The 23,318-nt window shown below is 40.6% G+C and overlaps 1 protein-coding gene across 8 annotated transcripts in view; it reads right to left on the bottom strand.

Annotated features, from left to right (window-relative positions):
- The window catches only part of CFAP61 (cilia and flagella associated protein 61), a 422,179-nt gene that overhangs the window by 248,525 nt on the left and 150,336 nt on the right, over window positions 1–23,318 (bottom strand). For 7 of the 8 annotated variants that reach the window (XM_073236976.1, XM_037022518.2, XM_037022515.2 and 4 more), the window contains 4 exons: window positions 21,254–21,325; window positions 16,835–17,013; window positions 15,109–15,148; window positions 12,323–12,462 (listed from right to left, as the gene is read on the bottom strand). In XM_073236976.1, coding sequence (XP_073093077.1) covers window positions 12,323–12,462; window positions 15,109–15,148; window positions 16,835–17,013; window positions 21,254–21,325 — 431 coding nt within the window. The remainder of the gene's footprint in view (window positions 1–12,322; window positions 12,463–15,108; window positions 15,149–16,834; window positions 17,014–21,253; window positions 21,326–23,318) is intronic. The other variant, XM_073236977.1, reaches the window with a different exon arrangement.

The raw sequence follows: 23,318 nt of genomic DNA, 5'->3' as shown, positions 1-23,318 counted from the left end.
AAGAATGTTGTTGGAAATTTGATAGGTATTGCATCAAACCTGTATATTGCTTTGGGCAGGATGGACATTTTGATTATATTAGTTCTTCCTAGCCAAGAGCATGGGATGAATTTCCATTTGTTAGTATCCTCTTTAATTTCTCTTAAGAGTGTCTTATAGTTTTCAGGGTATAGGTCTTTCACTTCTTTGGTTAGGTTTATTCCTAGGTATTTTATTCTTTTGATGCAATTGTGAATGGAATTGTTTTCCTGATTTCTCTTTCTATCGGATCATTGTTAGTGTATAGGAAAGCCACAGATTTCTGTGTGTTAATTTTGTATCCTGCAACTTTGCTGTTATCCGATATCAGTTCTAGTAGTTTTGGAGTGGAGTCTTTAGGGATTTTTTATGTACAGTATCATGTCATCTGCAAATAGTGACAGTTTAACCTCTTCTTTACCAATCTGGATTCCTTGTATTTCTTTTTTTGTCTAACTGCCATTGCTAGGACCTCCAGTACTATGTTAAATAACAGCGGGGAGAGTGGGCATCCCTGTCTTGTTCCCGATCTCAGAAGAAAAGCTTTCAGCTTCTTGCTGTTCAGTATGATGTTAGCTGTGGGTTTATCATATATGGCCTTTATTATGTTGAGGTACTTGCCCTCTATACCCATTTTACTGAGAGTTTTTATCATGATTGGATGTTGATTTTTGTTGAATGTTTTTTCAGCATCTATGGAGATGATCATGTGGTATTTGTTCTTCTTTTTGTTGATGTGGTGGGTGACGTTGAAGGATTTTCTAATGTTGTACCACCCTTACATCTCTGGGATGAATCCCACTTGTTTATGGTGTATGATCCTATTGATATATTTATGAATTCAGTTTGCTAATATTTTATTGAGTATTTTTGCATCTACATTCATCAGGGATATTGATGTGTAATTTTCTTTTTTGGTGGGGTCTTTGCCTGGTTTTGGTATTAGGGTGATGTTGGCTTCCTAGAATGAGTTTGGGAGTATTCCCTCCTCTTCTATTTTTTGGAAAACTTTAAGGAGAATGGGTATTATGTCTTCTCTGTATGTCTGATAAATTTCTGAGGTAAATCTTTCTGGCCAGGGGGTTTTGTTCTTGGGTAGTTTTTTTATTACTTCTTCAATTTCTTTGCTCGTAATTGGTTTGTTTAGATTTTCTGTTTCTTCCTTGGTCAGTCTTTTAAGGTTGTATTTTCCTAGGAAGAGTTCCATTTCTTCTAGGTTTTCCAGCTTCTTAGCATATAGATTTTCATAGTATTCTCTACTAATTCTTTGTATTTCTGTGGAGTCTCTCGTGGTTTTTCTATTCTCGTTTCTGATTCTGTTGATGTGTGTTGATTCTCTTTTTCTCTTAATAAGTTTGGCTAGAGGCATATCTATTATGTTTATTTTCTCAGAGAACCAGCTCTTGGTTTCACTGATTTTCTCTATTGTTTTATTCTTCTCAATTTTATTTATTTCTTCTCTGATCTTTATTATGTCCCTCCTTCTGCTGACTTTAGGCCTCATTTGTTCTTCTTTTTCCAGTTTTGATAATTGTGATGTTAGACTATTCATTTGGGATTGTTCTTCCTTCTTTAAGTATGCCTGGATTGCTATATACTTTCCTTGTAAGACTGCTTTCCCTGCATTCCACAGAAGTTGGGGCTTTGTGTTATTATTGTCATTTGTTTCCATATATTCCTTGATCTCTATTTTAATTTGTTCATTCATCCATTGATTATTTAGGAGCATGTTGGTAAGCCTCCGTGTGTTTATGAGCCTTTTTGTTTTCTTTGTACTATTTATTTCTAGTTTTACACCTTTGTGGTCTGAAAAGTTGGTTGGTAGAATTTCAATCTTTTGGAATTTACTGAGGCTCTTTTTGTGGGCTAGTATGTGGTCTATTCCAGAGCATGTTCCATCTGCACTTGAGAAGAATGTGTATCCTGTTGCTTTTGGATGTAGTGTTCTAGAGATGTTTATTAGGTTAATCTTTTCTAGTGTGTTGTTCAGTGCTTCCGTGTCCTTACTTGCATTCCATTTCCTCCTTTAGTTCTGTTAGTATTTGTTCCACATATGCTGGTGCTCCTCTGTTGGGTGCATATATATTTATAATGGTTATGTCCTCTTGTTGGACTTAGCCGTTTATCTTTATATAATGTCATTCTTTATCTCTTGTTGCTTTCTTTGTTTTGAAGCCTATTTTGTCTGATACTAGTACTGCAAGACCTGTTATTTTCTCCCTGTTGTTTGCATGAAATATCTTTTTCCATCCCTTGACTTTTAGTCTGTGCATGTCTTTGGGTTTGAGGTGAGTCTCTTGCAAGCAGCATATAGATGGGTCTTGCTTTTTTATCCATTCTATTACTCTGTGTCTTTTGATTGGTGCATTTAGTCCATTTACATTTAGGGTTTCTATTGAAAGATATGTACTTATTGCCATTGCAGGCTTTAGATTCGTGGTTACCAAAGGTTCAAGGTTAGCTTCTTTAGTATCTTACTGCATAACTTAGCTCGCTTATTGAGCTGTTATATACACTGTCTGGAGATTCTTTTCTTCTCTCCCTTCTTATTCCTCCTCCTTCATTCTTTATATGATGGTTGTTTTATTCTGTGCTCTTTTGTGTTTCCTTTAACTCCTTTTTGTGGGTAGTTGATTTTATTTTTTGCCTTTAGTTAGTATTTGGTTGATCTGCTTTCTTTGCTGTGATTTTATTTTCTCTGGTGACATCTGTTTAGTCTTAGGAGTGCTCCCATCTAGAACAGTCCTTCTAAAATACCCTGCAGAGATGGTTTGTGGGAGGCAAATTCCCTCAGCTTTTGCTTGTCTGGGAATTGTTTAATCCCTCCTTCATATTTAAGTGATAATCGTGCTGGATACAGTATTCTTGGTTCAAGGCCCTTCTGTTTCATTGCATTAAATATATCATGCCATTCTCTTGTGGCCTGTAAGGTTTCTGTTGAGAAGTCTGATGATAGCCTGATGGGTTTTCCTTTGTAGGTGACTTTTTTCCTCTCTCTAGCTACCTTTAAAACTCTTTCCTTGTCCTTGATCTTTCCCATTTTAATTATTACATGTCTTGGTGTTGTCCTCCTTGGGTCCCTTCTGTTGGGAGTTCTGTATACTTTCGTGGTCTGATCGACCCAGTTTGGGGAAGTTTTCAGCAATTATTTCTTCAAAGACACTTTCTATCTCTTTTTCCCTTTGTTCTTCTTGTGGTACCCCTATAATGCAGATATTGTTCCCTTTGGATTGGTCACACAGTTCTCTTAATATTGTTCCAATCCTGGAGATCTTTTTCTCTCTCTCTGTGTCAGCTTTTATGCGTTCCTATTGTCTGGTTTCTATTCCATTAATGGCCTCTTGCATCTTATCCATTCTGCTTATAAATCCTTCCAGAGATTGTTTCATTTCTGTAATCTCCCTCTGGACATCATCCCTTAGTTCTTATGTATTTCTCTGCAGTTCCATCAGCATGTTTATGATTTTTATTTTGAATTCTTTTTCTGGAAGACTGGTTAGGTCTATCTCCTTCTCAGGGGTTGACTGTGATCTCGGTCAGCCTCAAATTCTGCCTTTTCATGGTGATACAGATAGTTTGCGGAGCTGGCACGAGTGATGACTGGGAGAACATCCCTTCTTGTTGGTTTGTGAGCTTACTCTCCTGGGAGAACAGTGACCTCTAGTGGCTTGTGCTGGGCAGCTGCACACAGATGGGGCTTCTGATTCTTCCTCAGCCATTGTGGAGTTTTAGTTCTGCTGTTGCTGTGCGTGTGGCCTGCCTCAGGCTGCTGCTCCGATACGGTGGAGCTGCATGAGAGGGGAAACACTGGGTGGTTGTTATCTCCGTAAGGGGCCTCTGAGCTGCCCTGCTGTCCAGGGCATTAGAGTGCCCAGAGTTCCCCAGGATTCCCAGCCCCTGGGCTACGTGTCCCAGGATGCTTCCATCCAGCTGTGGGGTCCCTGTCCCTTTAAGACTTTCAAAAAGCACTCACTTTTCTTTGTCCCTGGGGTGCCGGCTGCAGGGACCTGCTCACAGGTCTTACTGTCCCATTTCCCTAGTTTCCAGCACCCCACACATGCACTGTGTCTGCACTCTGGTGTGGATGGCTAGGGCTGAGTGTTTAGCAGTCCTGGGCTCCCTCTCCCTCCCTGCTCCGACTCCTCTCCTCCTGCTGGGAGCTGGACTGAGGGGCGCTTGGGTCCTGCCAGGCCACAGCTTGTATCTTACCCCCTTCACAAGGCTCTGGGTTCTTGCAGGTGTGGATGTAGTCTGGCTGTTGTCCTGTGTCTGTGTTCTCTCTTTTAGGAATAGTTGTCTTTGTTGTATTTTCAAAAATATATGTGGTTTTGGGAGGAGATTTCCGCTGCTCTACTCATGCCTCCATCTTGGCTCCACTATGTTTATGATTATTATTTTGAAATCTTTATCAAGAAGACTGGTGATTTCAGTTTCACTTAGCCCTCCTTTTGGTGTTTCAGGGATTTTACTTTGTACAAGATTCATTTGCTGTTACATATTTCTAATGATTACTATGGAATAAATAATAACTGTGTGGGCAGTACCCTCTATTACAAAAGCTCTATTCTCTGGAGCCACCCAGCACCTGGAGTGATCATGGGCATCACAGGACAGTTGTGCTGGTGCTTGCCAGGGGACAAGAGCTCTTTCCTGCTTCCCGGCTGCAGTGCCTGCCCTCCACTGCCAGGGCCAGTGGACAGAGCATGCAGGAAGGAAGGGGTGGCAGGCTGCATATCACAGTCAAGTGACTTAAATGCTGCATTGCCAGCAAGGGGGATGGAGTACCTGAAACTCCTGAAAGTTCCAAACCTATTGGGTTGGATGTGATGGCATGATTTTGTCCACCTCTCATTTCTCCTGAACAGCAAGCTCTGCATAGTCCTTGCCCCTTTAACACCCTTCTTGCCATTGGGAAGTCTTTTAAAGGACCCACCTTTCTTTTTTCCTAGAGTGGCCAGCTGTGGGTATCTGTTCTTCACAAGTGGCTGGAATCTCAGTCTGAGTATTCTACCTGTCTTTGCTTTCCAACCCCTCTAATCTCCAGAGCACCATATAATGTGGGTTCATGCTACTGGAACAGACTTCCATGGTTGGGTGTTTAGCAGTCCTGGGCTTCTACTCCCTCCCTGCTCAATTTCTCTTCCTTTCATCTGTGAGCTGGGATTGGGGGAGGGCTTTGATCCTGCCGGATCATGGCTTTGCTACTTTACCCTTCACCATGTCTTCTCTTTCCCCAGATGTAGGTCATCTGTTGCAATCTTCTTTCTGGTTGCTCTTTCAGGATTAGTTGTATTTGCTGTATTTTCATGTTATATGTGGTTTTGACAGGAGGTTTCTGCCTCACTTCTTGCACCACCATCTTTTTCCCCACACAATTTCAGTTCACATAAAATCTAGCCCAAGTGTCTATTTTCCAATACAGAAAAGCCTTAATAAATCCACAGAACTGAAAATACCAGATACTAAAATGTTTAAAATAGGCATGGCTTACATGGATATAGAAAATTTACATTTGGAGGAGAGATACAATCCCAATTGTTTTCTACCAAATGATATACAGGTATCCCCTGCCCTCTGAAGGTTTGCACTATATCACTTTACTTTTACAAAAGACTTAAATGCTAGTACAGTAGTGGCTTTTTCTACAAAAGCAAAATCCTCTCGGGATTTCTTTTAGTTAGTGAAAACAGGTAGTAGGTCTTTCATAAAGTGATGTGGCATAATGCAAAATTGCAAAAAGGTGGGGGATACTGTTTGCTTCATGCCATCTAAGTTCACGAAAGGTTTCACAGGAATGTTCAACTTTTGGTTAGTAGGGGAAACCTGTACTCATAAATACCAGAAGACTTCCAGTGCTTCCCAATCTTTAGTGTACATAAATATCACATGGAGCATTGCTAACAACACAGACTCCTGGGCAAACACAGATTCAGAAGATGGGGTGGGGCCTGAGACCCTGCATTCTAGCAAGTTCTCCAGGGATGCTGCTGCTGATACATGGGCCACACTGGGAGTAGAGAACAGCATGTGAGATACAGAACTCTCCTTGAATAAAGATGAGGCAACGGTGAGAAGGGAAGCCATGTACTATGAGGCAAGAAGGTGTAAGATGCCATAGTGCATAATGGCCTGTGGAGCTGCCAGACACCCTGCAATGGTCTTCTTTGCATACAGGACAAAAACAACACTTATAAGGCCTCACTGACTAAACACTGAGTGTGAGCCCCACAGAGAAAGGGGTGTGTGTCACAGAGCTCCCCTGCACAGGGACCTGGCTTACAGGGAATGCTGATCGCTCCCTTAACCTTGCTGAGTTGCAGGGGTCAGTGCAGGGAGCTGCTCTAAAATGATCTTGAAACTTGTGGGGAAACTGTGAGGAAGTGGGGGCAGAACAGGTGGGCCAAAGAAGGCAGTGCCTCCTCATGGAAAATTGATGCCAGGGACCGTTTCAACAGGACAGCTGGTCTCTGAAGTTACTGAATTTTATGAACTTCACTCTCAGAGATGTGAAATTCCTCCTGACATATGAAGTTCACAGTTTAACACAAATTGTCTTTAAAAGTATAAATATCTCTGGGATGTAAGAGTGTAAGTTTAGCCTCCCTTTAAATTTCTGTACAAACACCCTCAGGTCTGCTGGTCTCTCCCTCTCATATGGCCAAGTTCAGCTGCCTGAGGCAGGCACAAGAGTTTGAGCTGAAAAAGAAAGCAGTTCTCTATATCATATTTCCTTTAGGAGCTGAGCAATCCTGACAGGCAAAACTACCATTTATAACATTATATGTGTGATTTCCCTAAAAAGCGCTGTGCTCAGAATTTAGTTTAAAGGAAAGAATTAAAGAAAAGATCTAAGTTTTCACTAGAAAACAATGGCCTGCTGCCATGTCTGCAAAAGGAACATCCCCTGATGGTAACAAACATGTGGCTTTTGAGGGATGCAAGGCCCTACAAGGCCAGGAATAGATTCTTGAGTAGAAAGGGGAACAGGAATAAGATAATGGCATAGAAGTGACATGGGATCGGAAAAACTGAGAAGTGGGGCTGGAGTAGTGGGATGGTTGGCAACAAAACTCACAGACAAACACAGGAAACCTCCTGAGGAGGGCTCAGAAGGAAGAGGGACAGAGATGGTGATTTTGTGTAGGCACAAAACTATTTCAGCTTATGAGTCTCATTATTCAGTGAACAACCAGGTATACGTGCTTTGCTCCAACTTTCTATGTAAGTGATAAAAAATGAAGCTGACACAACAAATGTGTACAAAGAAAACTAGGGTCAGCTGCAAGTAGGACTGATTTCCTGACAAATGTTAAAAGTCTCATTGTTTTAAGAAATTAGATTCAACTTTTAATAAAAGCAATATATGCTTATAGTAAAAAGAGAGAGTGGGAGAGAGAAGAATATGACTATGAATTAGGCAATTAAGCCACTAAAGTCAAGGCTGCAACTGTCACCCATGATCCCATGTTGTTCTCAGAAATTTCACATCTCTGAGACCCTGTATTCTAGCAAGTTCTCCAGGGATACTGCTGCTGATACATGGGCCACACTGGGAGTAGAGAACATTCCTGATCCCATGTTGTCTGGGTGCTCTTCACCTCCAGTGTGTATTATTCATTAAGAAATCCCAAGTAATAAGGAAATGTCACCAGTATAATGAACTTAAGAATGTAGAATTTAAAGTATATTTTCTATTACAGTATTAATGCAGGTCCATGATTTTAAAAAAAAACAGAAATTAATAATGCAACTTAAAAATGGGCAAAAGGTCTGAACTGATAACTCATCTTGGTGACAAGTCACCAAAGTGGATATACAGAGAGCAAACAGCAATGAACGATGTTCTGCCATTCATCACCACTACACACCGATATAGCAGAAATTCAAAACCCTGACAACACCAAATGACATCAAGGACGTGAAGCAACATTCATTGCTGGTGGGAACCCAGCATGGGACCACCTCTTTGGAAGAAAGTTTGGCAGTTTCTCACAAAACTGTATGATTCAAAATTGTGCTCTTTAGTATATCCTCAAATGAGTTGAAAACCTAGATTCACAGAAAAACCTGCACACTAACAGTTATAGCAGCTATATTCATGATGTCCAAAACATGAAAGTAAATGAGATGTCCTTCAGCAGGTGAATGGACACATAAACTGGTACACCCAGATAATAGATTATTCAGCACTAAACGGAAATGAGCTATCAAGCCATGAAAAAACATGAGGAACTTTAAAATGTATATTACTAAGTGAAAGAGGCCAATCTATAAAGGTTACATACTATATGATTTCAACTATTTGACAGTCTGGAAAAGGCAAAACTACTGAGACAGTAAAAAAATCAGAGGTTGCTACAGTTTGCGGGAAAAGAGACAGGGATGAATAGGTGGAACATGGAGGATTTTTAGAAACTCCTCTGTGATGTTACAATGGTGGATACATGTCTTCATACATTGTCAAAACCACAGAATGTACAGCAGATAGAGAGAACCGTAACACAAACTGGGTGATAATGAGTGCCATTGGTTGATGGTAACAAATGGTGTAACTCCATGGGGGGTGGTGTTAATTTGGGGACACTCTGTGGCAAGGGACTTCCCAGTAGGAATGGGATATGCAGGGACCCTCTGCTCTTTCTGCTCAGTTTTCTTGTCAACCTAAAACTGCTCTAAAAAATAAAGTTTATTAATTTAAAAAAGTCAGATTCAATAGGCTTAATGCAGAAAGTAAGTCACCATCTACACCCCAACCTCCTGGTCCTGCTTCCAGAGGCCCATAAGGCTAATAAAGTCCTGTGTACCTTTCTAGAACTTTTATACATATGTAAGATAAAAACTAGGTATGATGGTCCCACAGTATCCTTTCCCCTTCTTTTTAAGAACTAAATCAACTGAATTTTCACTTGGCACACACCCAACCCACTAGTGACATATCCCCCAGCCTCTCTTGGAGCTTGGCAGGGCTATGCAACCAACTTCCGGACCACAGACTATGAACAGAGGTAATGCAAATTCCCTCAGAGCTAAGTGCTTTCCCTCCTTTCTCTTTCCACCCTGCCTGTGGGCCAAAAGGTGGCTATGGTGCTTTGAGCCAGCTCACAGGCCAGCAGGAAAAGAGCCCACTATGGCAGTGGTCTACAACTTTTGTGTGCTATGGTCTCCTTTTCAGACTGTTTTTAAATGTGTAAAAAAAGAGACAACACATTACATTGAAATACAGTTATCAAAATGTTAAAAAATGTGCCTCCTCATTAATACATTAAGTAACAGGTTTAACTGAGAATAAATTTACTGAAATGATCAAGTAGGATAAACATACAAATTTTGAGATACTGCAACAACTGTAATGTGACATGAAAATGTCCATGGTTTCTACTGGTGATGGTTTTGCTAACACTTCTGCAGCTTGTTGCCTACATTCACAATGGAAGGACACACTAAATTTCGATTATAGATTACCAAAATGAAGATGCAGTTTTTCTTCCCATCCAAATTCACAGACATTCTGACTGACTAGGCAGACATTCAGTAAATACCCAGGCTTTATGAGAATGAAGAGCAGTAGGAGAAGGAACCTGGATAACTTCATGGGGAAAAAGTTGCTATTCTTAGACCACCTGTTCATGTCTGGACTACTGTGTGGTACAGGCAGAACGTCTATCTGGCTGAAGCCATTGCGTTTTGGGATCTCTGTTACAACAGCAGCTTTACACTGAAAGCACAGTATAGAGAAGCACTCTGAGAGGTGGTTATGAGTTGGCTCTGTAAGCTAACTGCCTTAGTTTCAAGTCTAGCTTAGCTGTTTTCTGCTGTGTACACTTTGGATGAGTTACTTAACCTCTCTGAGTATCAGTTTCCTTACCTATAAAATGGGCTTCCTTACCTAATAATAAGGTCATTGTGAGTACTGACACATGGAACGTAACAAAAAAGTGTGTCAAACACCATAAACCTTCCATAAAGGTAGGCCACCATTACTATTATTACCATTCCTGTTAGTGTTCGACTCCTTGCTTTTCTCAACATCCTAGACATTCCATACAAGATAGACAGTTTTTATTTTTTCAAAATTTGCACAGTAATGTATTCAATGAATATGCCAATATTCATTGAAGTAGCCCTCAACTACCAAGCAATTATTTAGGGTGTTTCTCAAAGCTTCATTTAAAAAATCTTCACTCACAACAACTATAGAGGAAGCTCTCCTAATCTGCAATACCAGTCTCTTTGTCATAAGATTTTTGCAGCAACTTTATTGGGGTCCAATTTAAATGCAAGGACTTTAAATGCAAAGTCCAATGAGCTACATAATGTTTTGTAAGAATAAGACTACATGTTTAAGACAGTTTGAAAAGTTAAATTATAGAAAATGCAAGGCATTGACATTATTCCTGTAAGACACACACTGTTCACTTTCTATTGATTGAGATGATCCTGTTATGAAATATGAAAGCAGTGGGGAGCAGCCCAATTGCCCATTTCTCCAGAAATGCCCCTGTTTTGTGTCTGGCAATGTACCCCTCCCAAACCCAAGCCCTGAGCTATGGAAACAGACCTAAGCAATGGCAACCAGCAGCCTCTGGCCCAGGGCTGGGCTCAACATCAGCCCAGGACCCAATGTGAGCCAATAAGATACAAATAGCTTTTGTGTTGGGGCTTCTGAAAAGAAGCATACCCACCACTCTTTTCCTGTTGGACTTGAAGTAATAAAGGTCTAAAGCTCTCATCCACCTTGCAGCCACTGAGGAAGGACTGGTCTGAGAAGGGGTCAGGGTGGAAGAGGCAGATCATTTAGGACTGATCACACCACATATGAAACCAGCATCATGCTTGGGGTCCTCACTTCACTCTGCACAGTAGTAATTCTCCAGTTACTTAAGCCAATTTGATGGGTTTCTGCCATTTGCCAGCAAAGAATCCTAGCCTACATTTAAGCTTGGTATAGAAAAATTGGATGTTTCTGTATTTTAATTTTTGCCAATTGACCAAAAATGATATCTTATTCTTGCTTTGATTTCTTTTCCCTAATTAGTGATAAGTTTAAAGATTTTAAAATATCAATATTTTGTTGTTTTTCTTCATATGCAGTCTGGCAAACCATTCTGGTTAGTTTTCTATTTGGGTATTAAATGGTCTTATTTTTTATTTATCAGAGCTCTTGATATATTAAATATATCAACCTTGTGCCTACCATATTTGTTAAAAAATATTCTTCTGTTAGGAGATTAAGGGGCATTATGATTAACACACATAATGTAGAGGGGTCACAGGGAAGACATTATAGCACAGAGAAGACAAGTAGTGACTCTACAGTATCTTATTCTGCTGATGGACAGTGACTGCAATGGGGTGTGGGGGGGGACTTGATAATATGAATGAATGTAGTAACCACAATGTTGCTCATGTGAAACCTTCATAAGATTGCATATCAATGATACCTTAATAAAAAAAATCCTTCTGTTAGTTGCATTTTAACTAAATTAGGGTAGTTCAAAAAATTTATACAGTAAAAAAATCTTAGTTTTCTTCCATGTTCTAAAAAGACCTTTCCCATCCTGAGACATGATAAAGATCTATCTGCACTCACACTCCTTGTCTAGGACTTACCATTCTTCCTCAGGAAAGCTCCCTCTAGCTGGGCTGAATCTCTCAGTGATACGGACACTCCTAGTATCAGATGCCCATGGCCAGCACACCCATCATAACTGCAGGCTCACATGTCGGCGAGTGCATAAGCTTTGGAAGGACAGGGAGCACATCTGCATGTTGTTCCACATTGGGTTCTCAGAATCTGGCACAGACCTAATACTGTAGCCATATTTTCTCATTTCTAACATTTTCAATATTCACATTTAACTTCAATCACCAGAGAATCTATTTTACTATAGAATATGAAGAACATGTCTATCTGTACTTTGTCCCACCCACTGTTGTGACACAAATTTTGTCATGTATGTCTATACATATCTTTACACATACATATACATACTAAGTTCTTACTGTATTGGCCTCTGTGGTGGGACTCTTTCTTGTGTCACATCATTATACCCATAGAATCTGTCCACATGGCCATTGTTTTGGTTCCTGTGAAGTTACATTATGTTTTAATACTGACTGGGCAAGTAAATTCTCAATATGACTCTTCTCCTAAATACATGGGTTAAAATCACTTGACCAAGTCCTTTACCAATAAACCAATTTTAAAAATAAATCATTAAACTAAAATGGCAAAAAGCTCTTTGTTCCATTCTGTTTTTTTAACTTCATGGATTATCCTGTGGCCAAATGTGTGTCCACTTACTTTAGCAATCCAGCCTTATGGAAGACATAGAGGTCCTGCTCCAGGGTACAGTTGTTGAAGGGGACCACCTTCATGAAGTTCTGAATGAGGGCAAACTCAGGGGTGAGATGGGGTAGAGAAATGATGCAGAAGTTCTTGTCCTATTGTGAATGGGGACCAGGGTACATGGAAAGCAAATCAGAAGTCATTTGTCACTTAACAAATTCCTCCTGTCCAACACTGAAGAAAACAGAAGTCAAATAGGTAAAGAGAGAGTGTTCAAGTTAAACTTTTCTATAATTTGGAAAGCAATCATACAAAATTCAGGAGGATAAGCAAACTGCAAGAATATGGAGTAAACACCAGCAATTCTGACTGAAACCTAAATAAATGAATATTCTGAACAATGGAATCCATTTGGCACAGCTCTTTTGAGGAAGCAGATTTTTAAACTGAGGACATTTGTGCTTATAAATTCACTTACATCCAGGAGCAAATGAGGCAGGCATGGTGTCACAGCAAAGGCCTTTGGTTTACTGAGTGACATTCACCAGTCCTCCTCTGAGATGAGAGGGTGGAGCCCCAAGCCTTGTCTGCTCTAAACCCCTGTGATTATACATGAACAGAAATCTGGGTGTTTTATCACACATAACCCCACTTGGGTGAACAGATCTAAGGGCATGTTTAACCTGGGCAGTGGATGTTGACAGCAGACATAGGAGGATCCATGTATCCTGGCAGCTCACCGTCTAGATCTGCACCGGCCAGTATGGCAGCTAGTAGCCACATCTGCACACTAAGCATTTGGAATGTGGCTAGTGAGACCAGAGAACTAGATTTTTAATTTTATTTCACTGTCATTACATTTAAACTTAAAAACTGAGACAAAACTCGTGTTTCAGGAAAGTTTTATGTATGTCTGGAACCACTTGAGTATATGTATCTATTTATTCAACTGTAAATGTTATGAAATCTAAATGCAGACCAAGTATTTCTGGTGGAATTTAGCTTATATTGAAATGTGTTGTAAGTATAAAATACATACTGGATTCCAAAAACAGAAAAAGTGTATAATATCTGTAATAATTTTCCAAACTGATTACATGTTGAAATGATTGAATTTCGGATATAATGAGTTAAACAAAATACATTATTAAAACTAATTTCACCTGTGTCTTTTTACTTTTTTTGATGTGGCTGCTGGAACATTTAGAATTACTTTAGGGCTCGAATTTGTTGTCTATTAGACAGTGCTACCCTAGATGGTCTGTGTCCCCACATCCCACTTAACCCTCTGCCAGGCACCTGCAGAAGCAGCCTGCTCTTCCCAGAGCTAATTTGTCCCTTTGGGATCTCACCTCCTCCTGAGCCCTATGAAGGCATTACTTGCGCTAATCCAGAATCTTGGGGATATTTGTGCAACCCAAAGGAGTGAATCATTGTTTGATCCTATCCTCTTTCTGGCAAAATAACAGCACCTTTTGGGGAACGTTAGAGTAATGTTGGAATCCTCAAGCTGAAAATAAGAACTGGGTGCCAAGTCTCAATGGGAGGAGGAGGCTGTAATTAATTGCTTTGCCTTGGGCTTGAAGAATTAAGGAGGAAGTCATAAAATTATTTTGTTCCTGTCTCCCCATATCCTGAAATAAAGTGGAATTGAAAAGTAAGCATGTCTTTTGCCTTTTCAAAGTGAGCACTACTTTAGTGGTGCTGAAGACCTGTCTTTACACGGACTTCAAAATAGGAATGAATTAACTTAGTGAAATTACTTCAGAGCATCTCTGAGAAACTGGCTTTGTAAAGCCTACATCAAGGTGATCTACATTGCTTCATGAAATGTCTTAAAATTAATTCAAAAAATTTACAATGGAAAACATCATTGTGAAGCTTCATGTGATACATTAACAAAATGAAGTACAGTCTATGATCACATAGCTTTCAGGCAAGATAATTAAATCGTATTTATTTTTTGCCTCACTATAGAGTATCATGGAAAACTAAAACAGTAGGTATTTTACTTGTAATTAGCCAACTGAAGGAGTTGACTTTTGTTGTCAACTGAAGGAGTTGACAGTTGTTGACTTAACTAACGGGCCAGCCATGGAAAAGCCTTTACAAAAATCTGTTTTGTTCCTCAATCTTCTTCCTTCCCGATTTCTTCCCTCCAACAAAGTGATAAGAGGTTGTTTAGAATCCCCACCCCTTCACAACAGTGAAACAGAAAATGGAGGAAGAGGCTGGGCACACCCTGAAATGGAGTGCCTTGTTTGCACCCAGATGTTTGCCTGGGACCCATTCACCAAACATATTGCAGAGTGCTGAGACTCTCCTACATATCAGGCACCTTGTCAGGCAATGTCAAACAGAAAATCAACCACAAGTTCCCACTTTCCTACCCTCAGAACAGCCATAAAATGTTTTGAGATTTCTTTGAGCTCATGTAAGTTATCAAGTAATACATCAGGCCAATTCACTTTAGTGCAATTTCTGACATTTTCATGTACTACCAGAACTCTATTGATGATTTGATTATAATAAAACACTAGTAAAGCTATCTCTAAGAGAAATCATGCATTGAAAGAAAACTATCAAAACAGTCTGACTGAAAAAATTATCAAAAATGACATTTTCTATTTTTAAGAGTTCATAATATGTCATTAAACCTTATTTTTAGAGCACAGAATAGTTCAAACTTTAACCTTCAGAGCATTTTAAATGTTTGGACAATAAATATGGTATTTTACTTTTCTATAACTCTTCTAGCTTATAAAACCAATTATATTACTCAAAATTCAGCAGGTACTTACAGGAAAAAGACTGAAAACAAAATTCATAAAGTCCATCGACCTATAAACAAGACAGTAAGCATTGTCACTGACCTGCAAGCAAAGGTGGTGTCAGTGTATCTTTCAAGAGATTTATGGCTTTCTCCCCATTGGACACAAGTTTCACATGTTAATAATAAAGTATTTTTCTAGAACTATAGGTACTATTACAGCAATTAACTTCTGCACATTTAAAAAACAAGACAATCATTTCATGGACATGATCTCTGCCCTCCTTTTTAGAGAATCTGGGAAGAGATATGGGCATGTTATAAGCTACTCTGATCTTTTTCTTTTATATGCAGACGATTTTCTGACCAGCGCTAAGGATGTATATCCACAGCCAAATCTCAATGGGTCATCGAACTTCTGTTTGAAAATTCAAAAATCACATTCAAAGCACAATCATATCTGAATGTACAGGGGAAAATAAATATACACAACAAATCTAAAAAGATTTACAGGCTTTTTAGATGTGAACACTTAGATGATTTCCCTTTTCGACCTCCAAGATTCCAAAAGAAATTGAAAATTTAAGAGGAAAAAGGCACAAGCAAAACATGGTTCTACTTGAGTCTGGGACACTGGAAATGTGTCTAAATATGTCCTCTACAAAGAAAATGCCCAGCAGTGCTCTTGGTCACTGGACACTCTAGAGCCTTCCAGTCTACCAAAATGGGCCAATCTTTTCTTCTTCCAGATTGTTCTGTGGACAAAATGGTGGAGTAGCTGGGCATCCTAAAGGAGAGGTGGAATCTAGGCACTGAGGGCAGGGGTCCATGACCAGACTCCAGAAGGCAGCAAGCACAGAACACATGGGTGTTCGGAGGGACAGGAAGTGGGGTGATTGAGTGGTCTGGTGGGCACCCATGTCCAGCACCATGCCTCCTCCCTCCAGCAGCTGCCCCACACTGCTCAGTGTACCACGAAGCCCCCTCTCAGATTATGTTCTGGTGAGGATCCAGCCCATATTCAAAAGGGAGCATGAGGCGAGGGACTGGGCTGTCACTATGGCCTGGTTGGCCTTAGTCATCAGTTCCAGAATGAGCACACAGTCCAGTCAGGCCCAATGGGGCTGTGACTGGAAAGCTGGGCTCGAACTAGACTGTCTTCCTCACTAGCTTTTGGACAGAGCCTGATTCTGCTGTCCACTCTCTTGCCCCCGGTGAGGACACTGCTCTGAGAATGGGGTCAGTAGCAGGGTGACTACTGGGAAGCACAGAGAAACTTGATCCTTGATTGGGTTATCTAAGTCCTGGATCAAGCCATACTGAAAATCAGTCCTACCACTAGACTTATCCTTTGTCATAAGAGGCAATTCCTTTTTTTCAAAGCCACTTTGGGTTGAATTTTCTGTTACTTGAAACCATAAGACTTCAGATAAGCAGCAACTTAAATCCAAAAATACAAACTTTGAGAATGAGCACCAGCAGATGTGGTTACATAAGTGATGATGTCCCAGATCCCCAACTGATACATAGGTGAGCCAGACCCTGGGAAGCACTGTTCTGTGGTCTTCCCCAAATCTACTGGACTGGAACCTCTGGGAATGAGGCCCAAGAATCTATGCTTTTTAAAAACTCCTCTGGAGATTATTAGCATGTGCTGCCACATTTGAAAATCACTGGCTCTACAAAATTAGCATCCTGGGCCACTGATGCCAAAAGAAGTTCTTATCATAATAGACAACCTGGAGATAAGTACTTGCCTTGCTTCATGTTTCTCATCAATACAAAATAGCTGAATACAAAAAGCAGCTGAAGCTCCTCTGTAGATGGGGCGGAAGTAGCTCATCTCTTTAGGCAGCAAGATGGATGCCAAGCTCATATCACTGACATGGGAATCTACATTATCCACAGTGAACTCCGGACTGAGTTTTTCTATGTTCTAGAGCAAGGAGAGAAGAGGAACCAAATGGGAATCCTATTCATTCATGCTCATTTCACGAGCTCATTTCATGGGCTAGTTAGTGGCTGCATCATCTTTATATTATCCTGGTCCTAGGATAAATATGACTGCCTCACTTGAAACAAATCTTCTACAGCTAGGTCTAGTTTTAAGGAGATGTTCTTAATGAGATATTCAGAATTTATAAAAGCATTGAAACAAGTTCTCCAACAAAGGTCAGAAAATCAGAGGTTTCAGTTGGCCTGTGATATAGGATCCACAGTTTAACTGTATCAGTGGATAGAGGTTGGAACATGCTAGTATGTATACATATTAATTCCACAAGCAAAATACCTCTGTTACCAAAAGTGTTCTTACTGTGATTTTTGTGCTATAAGAACCTTTGGATCTTAGGACTGCATAAGCAGTTTGATGGAGAGGTGGAGCCCAGGAAGTCCAATTGTCTGTTGGAAAGCCACCCAGAAAGTTAGCACTGAGTCCTAGTCTCATTTTAGGGACATCTAAGAAAGTGCTGTAGCTCAGTTAGAGAAAAGTCATTCATTCTGAGATGCTTCTCAGAGTTCTTTTAAATCATGCAGTAAAAATTAAAATACACTAAAATCATAAAGAGAAACTCAGGGGTCTGTCTCCCCAAGTGTCCCCCTCCCCATTGGTGAGAATATTCAGCTTTCTCATTTCTTTTGGTATTTACCTCTGTATTTCTGAATATGTGCTCACACTGCTATTTCTTAATTTACCAGTCTTTGAAATTTCCTGTTGGATACTTATGTGGTGAGTAGATGAACCCTCTTATGGGGAAGGCATTCTTCCCCATATCCTACCCCTCAACCCCTCAAGATAATTATAGCACAATTAAATCAGATGTATTTACATTGTTATGAACATGTAAGTAGTGTGTTGCTGATCAAAGCAGTGTAACATGACTACATTCTTACTTATACTGGGTTTGGATTTGCTCATTTCCTAATTTTTTTCATATGCCTTGTCAGCTTTGTCAAGCATTTCTTTCCAAATAAGTATTTGGGATAATCTGTGACTCCACTTCTCTCCCCTGCCTCTGATCTAGCCTTGTTCTCCCTGCCTGCTGTACACCTGCTCTCTTGTTTGCCATTCCTGCTCCCTAAGTTCCCAATCTTCTTATTGTCTTTATTCATAGTTATACCCTTTTACCATGGGAGCACATTTCTAGCTTCCTAAAATCAACAGTGGTTAGTAGGTAGCAAAACTCAACAACCACTGGTTAAGTGGGGCACTCTGTGGAGTGATCAGGCACAGGCCATTTTATTGGGTGATGACCTCCAGGGACAATATCTAGAGGCCTGGGCCTGCAAAGTTTCAGGGGGAATTAAGTTCTCCAATCTCTGCATGAGGAACTGTGAGAGGCAGAAGTGACCCCTAAAGATGCGCCTGGCCTAATCCCCAGAACTTGTGAATGTTGCTTCACAGGGCAACAGGGACCTCACAGACATCATTAAGGCAAAGATTTTGAGGCAAGGTGATTACCTTGCATTATACGGGTGGCCCAATGCAATCACAGGGGTCTTAGGGAGGCAGAAGGGAAAAGTCAGAGATGGGAAGACGGTGTTATCATGATGAGAAACATGCCAAGGAATGCAAGGGGCTTCTAGAAGCTGGCAAAGGCATGGGAAAGGATTCTCCCCTGGAGCCCCCAGAAGGAACAGGGCCCTGCCTGAATGTGGATCTTAGAACAGTAAGACCTATTTGAGGATTTCTGACCTCCAGAGTTGTAAGAAAATAAATTTATGTTGTTAAACTACTATGTTTGTGGTAATTTGCTACAGCAGTGATTAAAAAGCTAATACAAAGATCTGGCTTCTGGCATTTGGAAAACATGGTAGGAAGAGAGGGTAGGATTCCTCTGTTTGAAGTGGAGGACTCCACTTACTGTCTATTACCTGTCTTTCATTACACAGGCTTAAGGTGCAGGCTGAGCCTGAATTTGGAGTTAATTTTGTTCCATCTTTGGATGATCTGATCATTTTACTTGGGGTATAGCTAACGAGCTAAGTGCCATCTTCAGGGGATGTAGTGTCCCTGACACTCCACAGCAGACTGTCAAAACACAACCCTCCTTTCAGCCCAGTCCTTGCCCCACCTTCCACAGAAGTCCAGGTCCTCAGCCTTTTGTGGATAAATGTAGAGAAGTCACACACATGTCACTAGTCCCTCCCCTCATAATGGCACTTGACTTTCACCTCCCTCTGCTGTGCTAAGCCAGTATAAACTTCTCCATTGATTTTCTTCATTCAAAACATTTTTAAAGTGTTCATCTTCTAAATCTCCTCTTTCAGTCTCATTTTCTGTTTGGATTTGTGCTCTTTTTGTTGCTTTACTGTCATTTCAGTGGTTTTTTCCAGAAGGGAGAGGAGATAAACATGGAAGGTCAACTAACCTTATTGACCCAGATGCCCTCTGAATTCCAGTATGTCCAATGCACTAGGGACCATCCTGTCCCCCACCCCAACATCCCTGTTTGGGTCCCTAAATGAATGACTACCCTCCTAGAAATACTGGAAAGAAAGCTGCTCCCTCTGCTGCATACCTCACTCTCCCCTCTCCAGGGCACGAGGAGGGATGGCCCTGTGTGGGCTTCCCCAGTAGCAAACCGAGCTGAGTTCACTGGAGAAGTGATGCCCAGAAATTCTGTGAGGTGGGTGGGGAAAGGAGGCAAGGCAGCGAAGGACACCAAGGCAGGGCATTTGGTGGGGGTGTTACCATTGTGGACTCAGTCCCGCTGGGACCTCTGGGAGATTAGAGAACACATCCCAGAGCCGTTACACCAAGAGGTAAAGGAGTTGGGGTACTGACTCTCCAACTGCCTGTGGCTGCTGGCGGGTGGCTGCTCCCCACAGATTCTGACCTGCCTGCAGGCACAGTACCAAAGAGTGAGCCAGCATTTGAAGTCCTCATCCTCAGGGTGCTGAGGACTGAGCAGTGCCAGAAGAATGGGGGGGTGGGCACATGCCAAAGCGAGATTCAGAAAAGGCACCCGTGCCTGCCCAGCACATACTCTTTCCAGCTGCACATCCAGCTCCTGAGCTGTGCTCTCCCTTCCTCCACACACTTCATGGGGAGGACGGGCCCTGCGCCAAGGGTGATGCCTGCCTACAAACAGGTGAGTACGTTAATTCACTAGGGGAAATGGGCATCCTGTTGTGTCACGGGTTCAAGCTTTGCTCTCCAGTTCAGCTTCAGCCATAATAAAGTGGCATTTTAACTCCTAGCTGACTTCTGTGTAAACTTCTTACTTGGTCAGAATGTGGAGACCAGAGGGGTGCGATACTGGCCCTCTCTTGGACTTCTAGTAACTGGGATTCATGTTCGGTGAACTTGTTCCAGGACTTCCGTGGCGGTGACTCGGCCTCCTCTTCCCTGTCCCCCTTTAATGGTTGTCTAGACCAGCTGACTTGTGCCCAGTCAGTCCACAAGAGGTGGACTGGGTGCCAACAAGAGGCACCCAGGAACCTGCTGGAAGTTTAGAACTGCACTCATCACTGTGGATGAGAATATGCGACTGAATCTTCCATGTAGGGCCTTCAAAGCCTTCCTCTACTCCTTAGGAAAAGTTCAAAATCCTGAGCAGGCCCCACAGAGCCTTGCCTATCTCTACAGGTTGCTAGCAGGAAACAGCACAGTACACTGAAGTGGACAAAGCAGGTTGAACAGAAAAGCACATGTGAGGGTATGGGCAGGGGGAAGGGAGGCCAACGAAGGAAGGGGAAGTGCCCCAGGGATAGCAAGCCACAGAGGATGCTGTCAGGCCCTGGCCTGGATCTGTAATAGGAGCAGCTACTGGGACCTGAGGTGCACATGAATGACACCTACTATGTATACATGTGCATATGAGCAAAAATAGGATTTGAGACATACAGGTGGAGAAAACTCTTTTAAAAATGTTTGCCCCCCAAAAATGTTTTCTGTCTGGACAATCGGAAGAAAAGAAAAACCCTATTGACTGAACTTGTTGTGAATAAGTGACACAGAGAGTGTAACTTCTAGATCCAAGCTGTACAAGGGATATAGAATACAGGATTAGTCCCAGGAGAGTGGAGTAGACCCTAAAAACAGTGGCAGCTGTACCTGCTAGAGAGAGGCAGGGAGGCCAGGAAAAGGAAAGAGCACGCAAAGACTCAGGTGGGGACGAGAGAACCTTATGGGGGCCAACCGGCAGGCATGCAAGGCTCTGCCCTAACCCTACCTCTATTTCACTATTTCCACTTTGAACTGTAGATAACAGCTCCTTGGTTGCAGCTTCTTCTGTGATTCTCCTCTGCAAATGACAATGGAAAGACAGAAGAATTCGTCAGACCCACAGTGACTCAGAGCCTGAGCCCTGGAAAAGCTGCCTGGGTTCACATTCTGGCTCCACTGCCTACAGGCTGTGTGGCATTGGGAAAGTTATGAAGCCTCAGTTTCCTCATCTGCAAAAAGGGGTTGTTAAAAGGCCAAAATAAGGATAGATAGATAGATAGATAGATAGATGCTTAGCACAGTGCAGATTCCTTCTAATTCTCTGTAGATGTCAGTTATTACTCCATTATTCTTATTCTTTGTAACTTGAAAGCTGCACTAGGCTTTTTTAAAAAACTGCTTTATTGAAGTATAATTGACATACAGTAAACTGCATATATTTAAAGTATACCTTTTGAGAAGTTTTGACCTATTATGTACCAATAAAAATGGCACAATAATAATGAACATATACACCACTCCTAAAAGCTTCCGTGTTTCTGTGCCACTTTGCCAACCACAAGCAAACAATGACCTGCTTTCTGTCTCTATATATCATATGCCGAGTCTATTTCTGGATCTTCTACTCTGTCCCATTAATCTGTTTGTTGACCTTGACATCATGTCTGTCTGTTATGGCTGTCTTAATTATAAGAACTTCATAATAATAGATCTCTAAATCAGTAGTATTAGTCCGACAATTTTGTTCTTTTTTCAAAGTTGTTTTGGCTATTCTATGTCCTTTTCATTTCCATATGAATTTTGGATTCAATTTTTCAATTTTATTAAAAATTCCTCCTGATATTTTGACTGGGATTGTAGTGATCAACTTGGGAAGAATTGAAATCTTGGCAATATTGAGTCTTTGAAACCATTTAGATGAGCTATTTCCCATTTATTTAGATCTTTCATTTTTCTCAGAAATGTTTTGTAGTTTACTTTTGTCAGATTTATTTGTAAATATTTTGTATCTTTATACTATTGTAAATGGTATTTATTTCAACTTGATTGCTCATTGCTATTATATAGAGATAAAATTGAACTTGTAATTTTGTATATACATATCAATTTGCTAAATTAGTTGTTAGTTCTAGTAGCTGTTCTGTAGATTCTAGACAACAATGTTATCTGTGAGTAAAAGACAGTTTTAATTCTTCCTTTTAAGTCTGGGTGCCTTTTGTTTCTTTCCTGTCTTTTTGCACTGGTTTGTGCTTCTAGTGTAATTTTGAATAGAAGTGGTGAGAGCAGGCATTCTTGTCTTGTTCCTGATCATGGTGGAAAAGCCTTCAGTATTTTACCACTAAGTATGATATTATCTGTAGGTTTTTCAAAAATATCTTCTATCAAATTGAAGAAGTTGTCTTCTATTAATAATTACCTGAGAATTTTTATGAGGAGTGAATGTTGCATTTTCAAATGCCTTTCCTGCCTTTATCAGATAAACATATAGGTAGTCTTTTTTAGTTTGTTAATATGGTGAATTGCATTAATTGATTTCCTTATGTTAAACCAAATTTGCACTCCCAGAATAAACCCCACTTTGTCATGATGTGTTATCCCTTTTATTCATTTTATATATTGTTTTAATTTACTAAAATTTTTATTAGAATTTTCTCATCAGTGTTCATGAGTGCTATTGATCTGTAGTTTTATTTTCGTGTAATGTTTGTTGTGAGAGAACATACTTTAGATGATTTGAATCCTTTAAATTCACTGAGACCTATTTTTGTAGCCCAGAATATGGTCTACCTAATAAATGTCCTATGTGCACATGTGTTTTCTGCTCTTGTTGGGCAGAGTGTTCTGTAAATGTCCATTAGGTCAAACAGGTCAATAGTATTCTTAAAATCTTCTATATTCTTATTGATTTTCTGTCTATTTGTTCTACCAATTATTAAGAGAGGGATATTGACCTCTCCAAGTATGACTTTTAAAATTTATTTTCTTTGCAGTTCAATCAGTTTTTGTTTCATATGTTTTGAAGTTCTGCTATTAGGTATATAAATATTTTAGGATTGTTATATCTTTTTTAT

The sequence above is a fragment of the Manis javanica genome, chromosome 5 (assembly GCF_040802235.1).
Source record: "Manis javanica isolate MJ-LG chromosome 5, MJ_LKY, whole genome shotgun sequence".
Classification (NCBI taxonomy): domain Eukaryota; kingdom Metazoa; phylum Chordata; class Mammalia; order Pholidota; family Manidae; genus Manis; species Manis javanica.
Note: the sequence above shows the minus strand (reverse complement) of the source record. Positions and strands in the feature narration are given on the sequence as shown.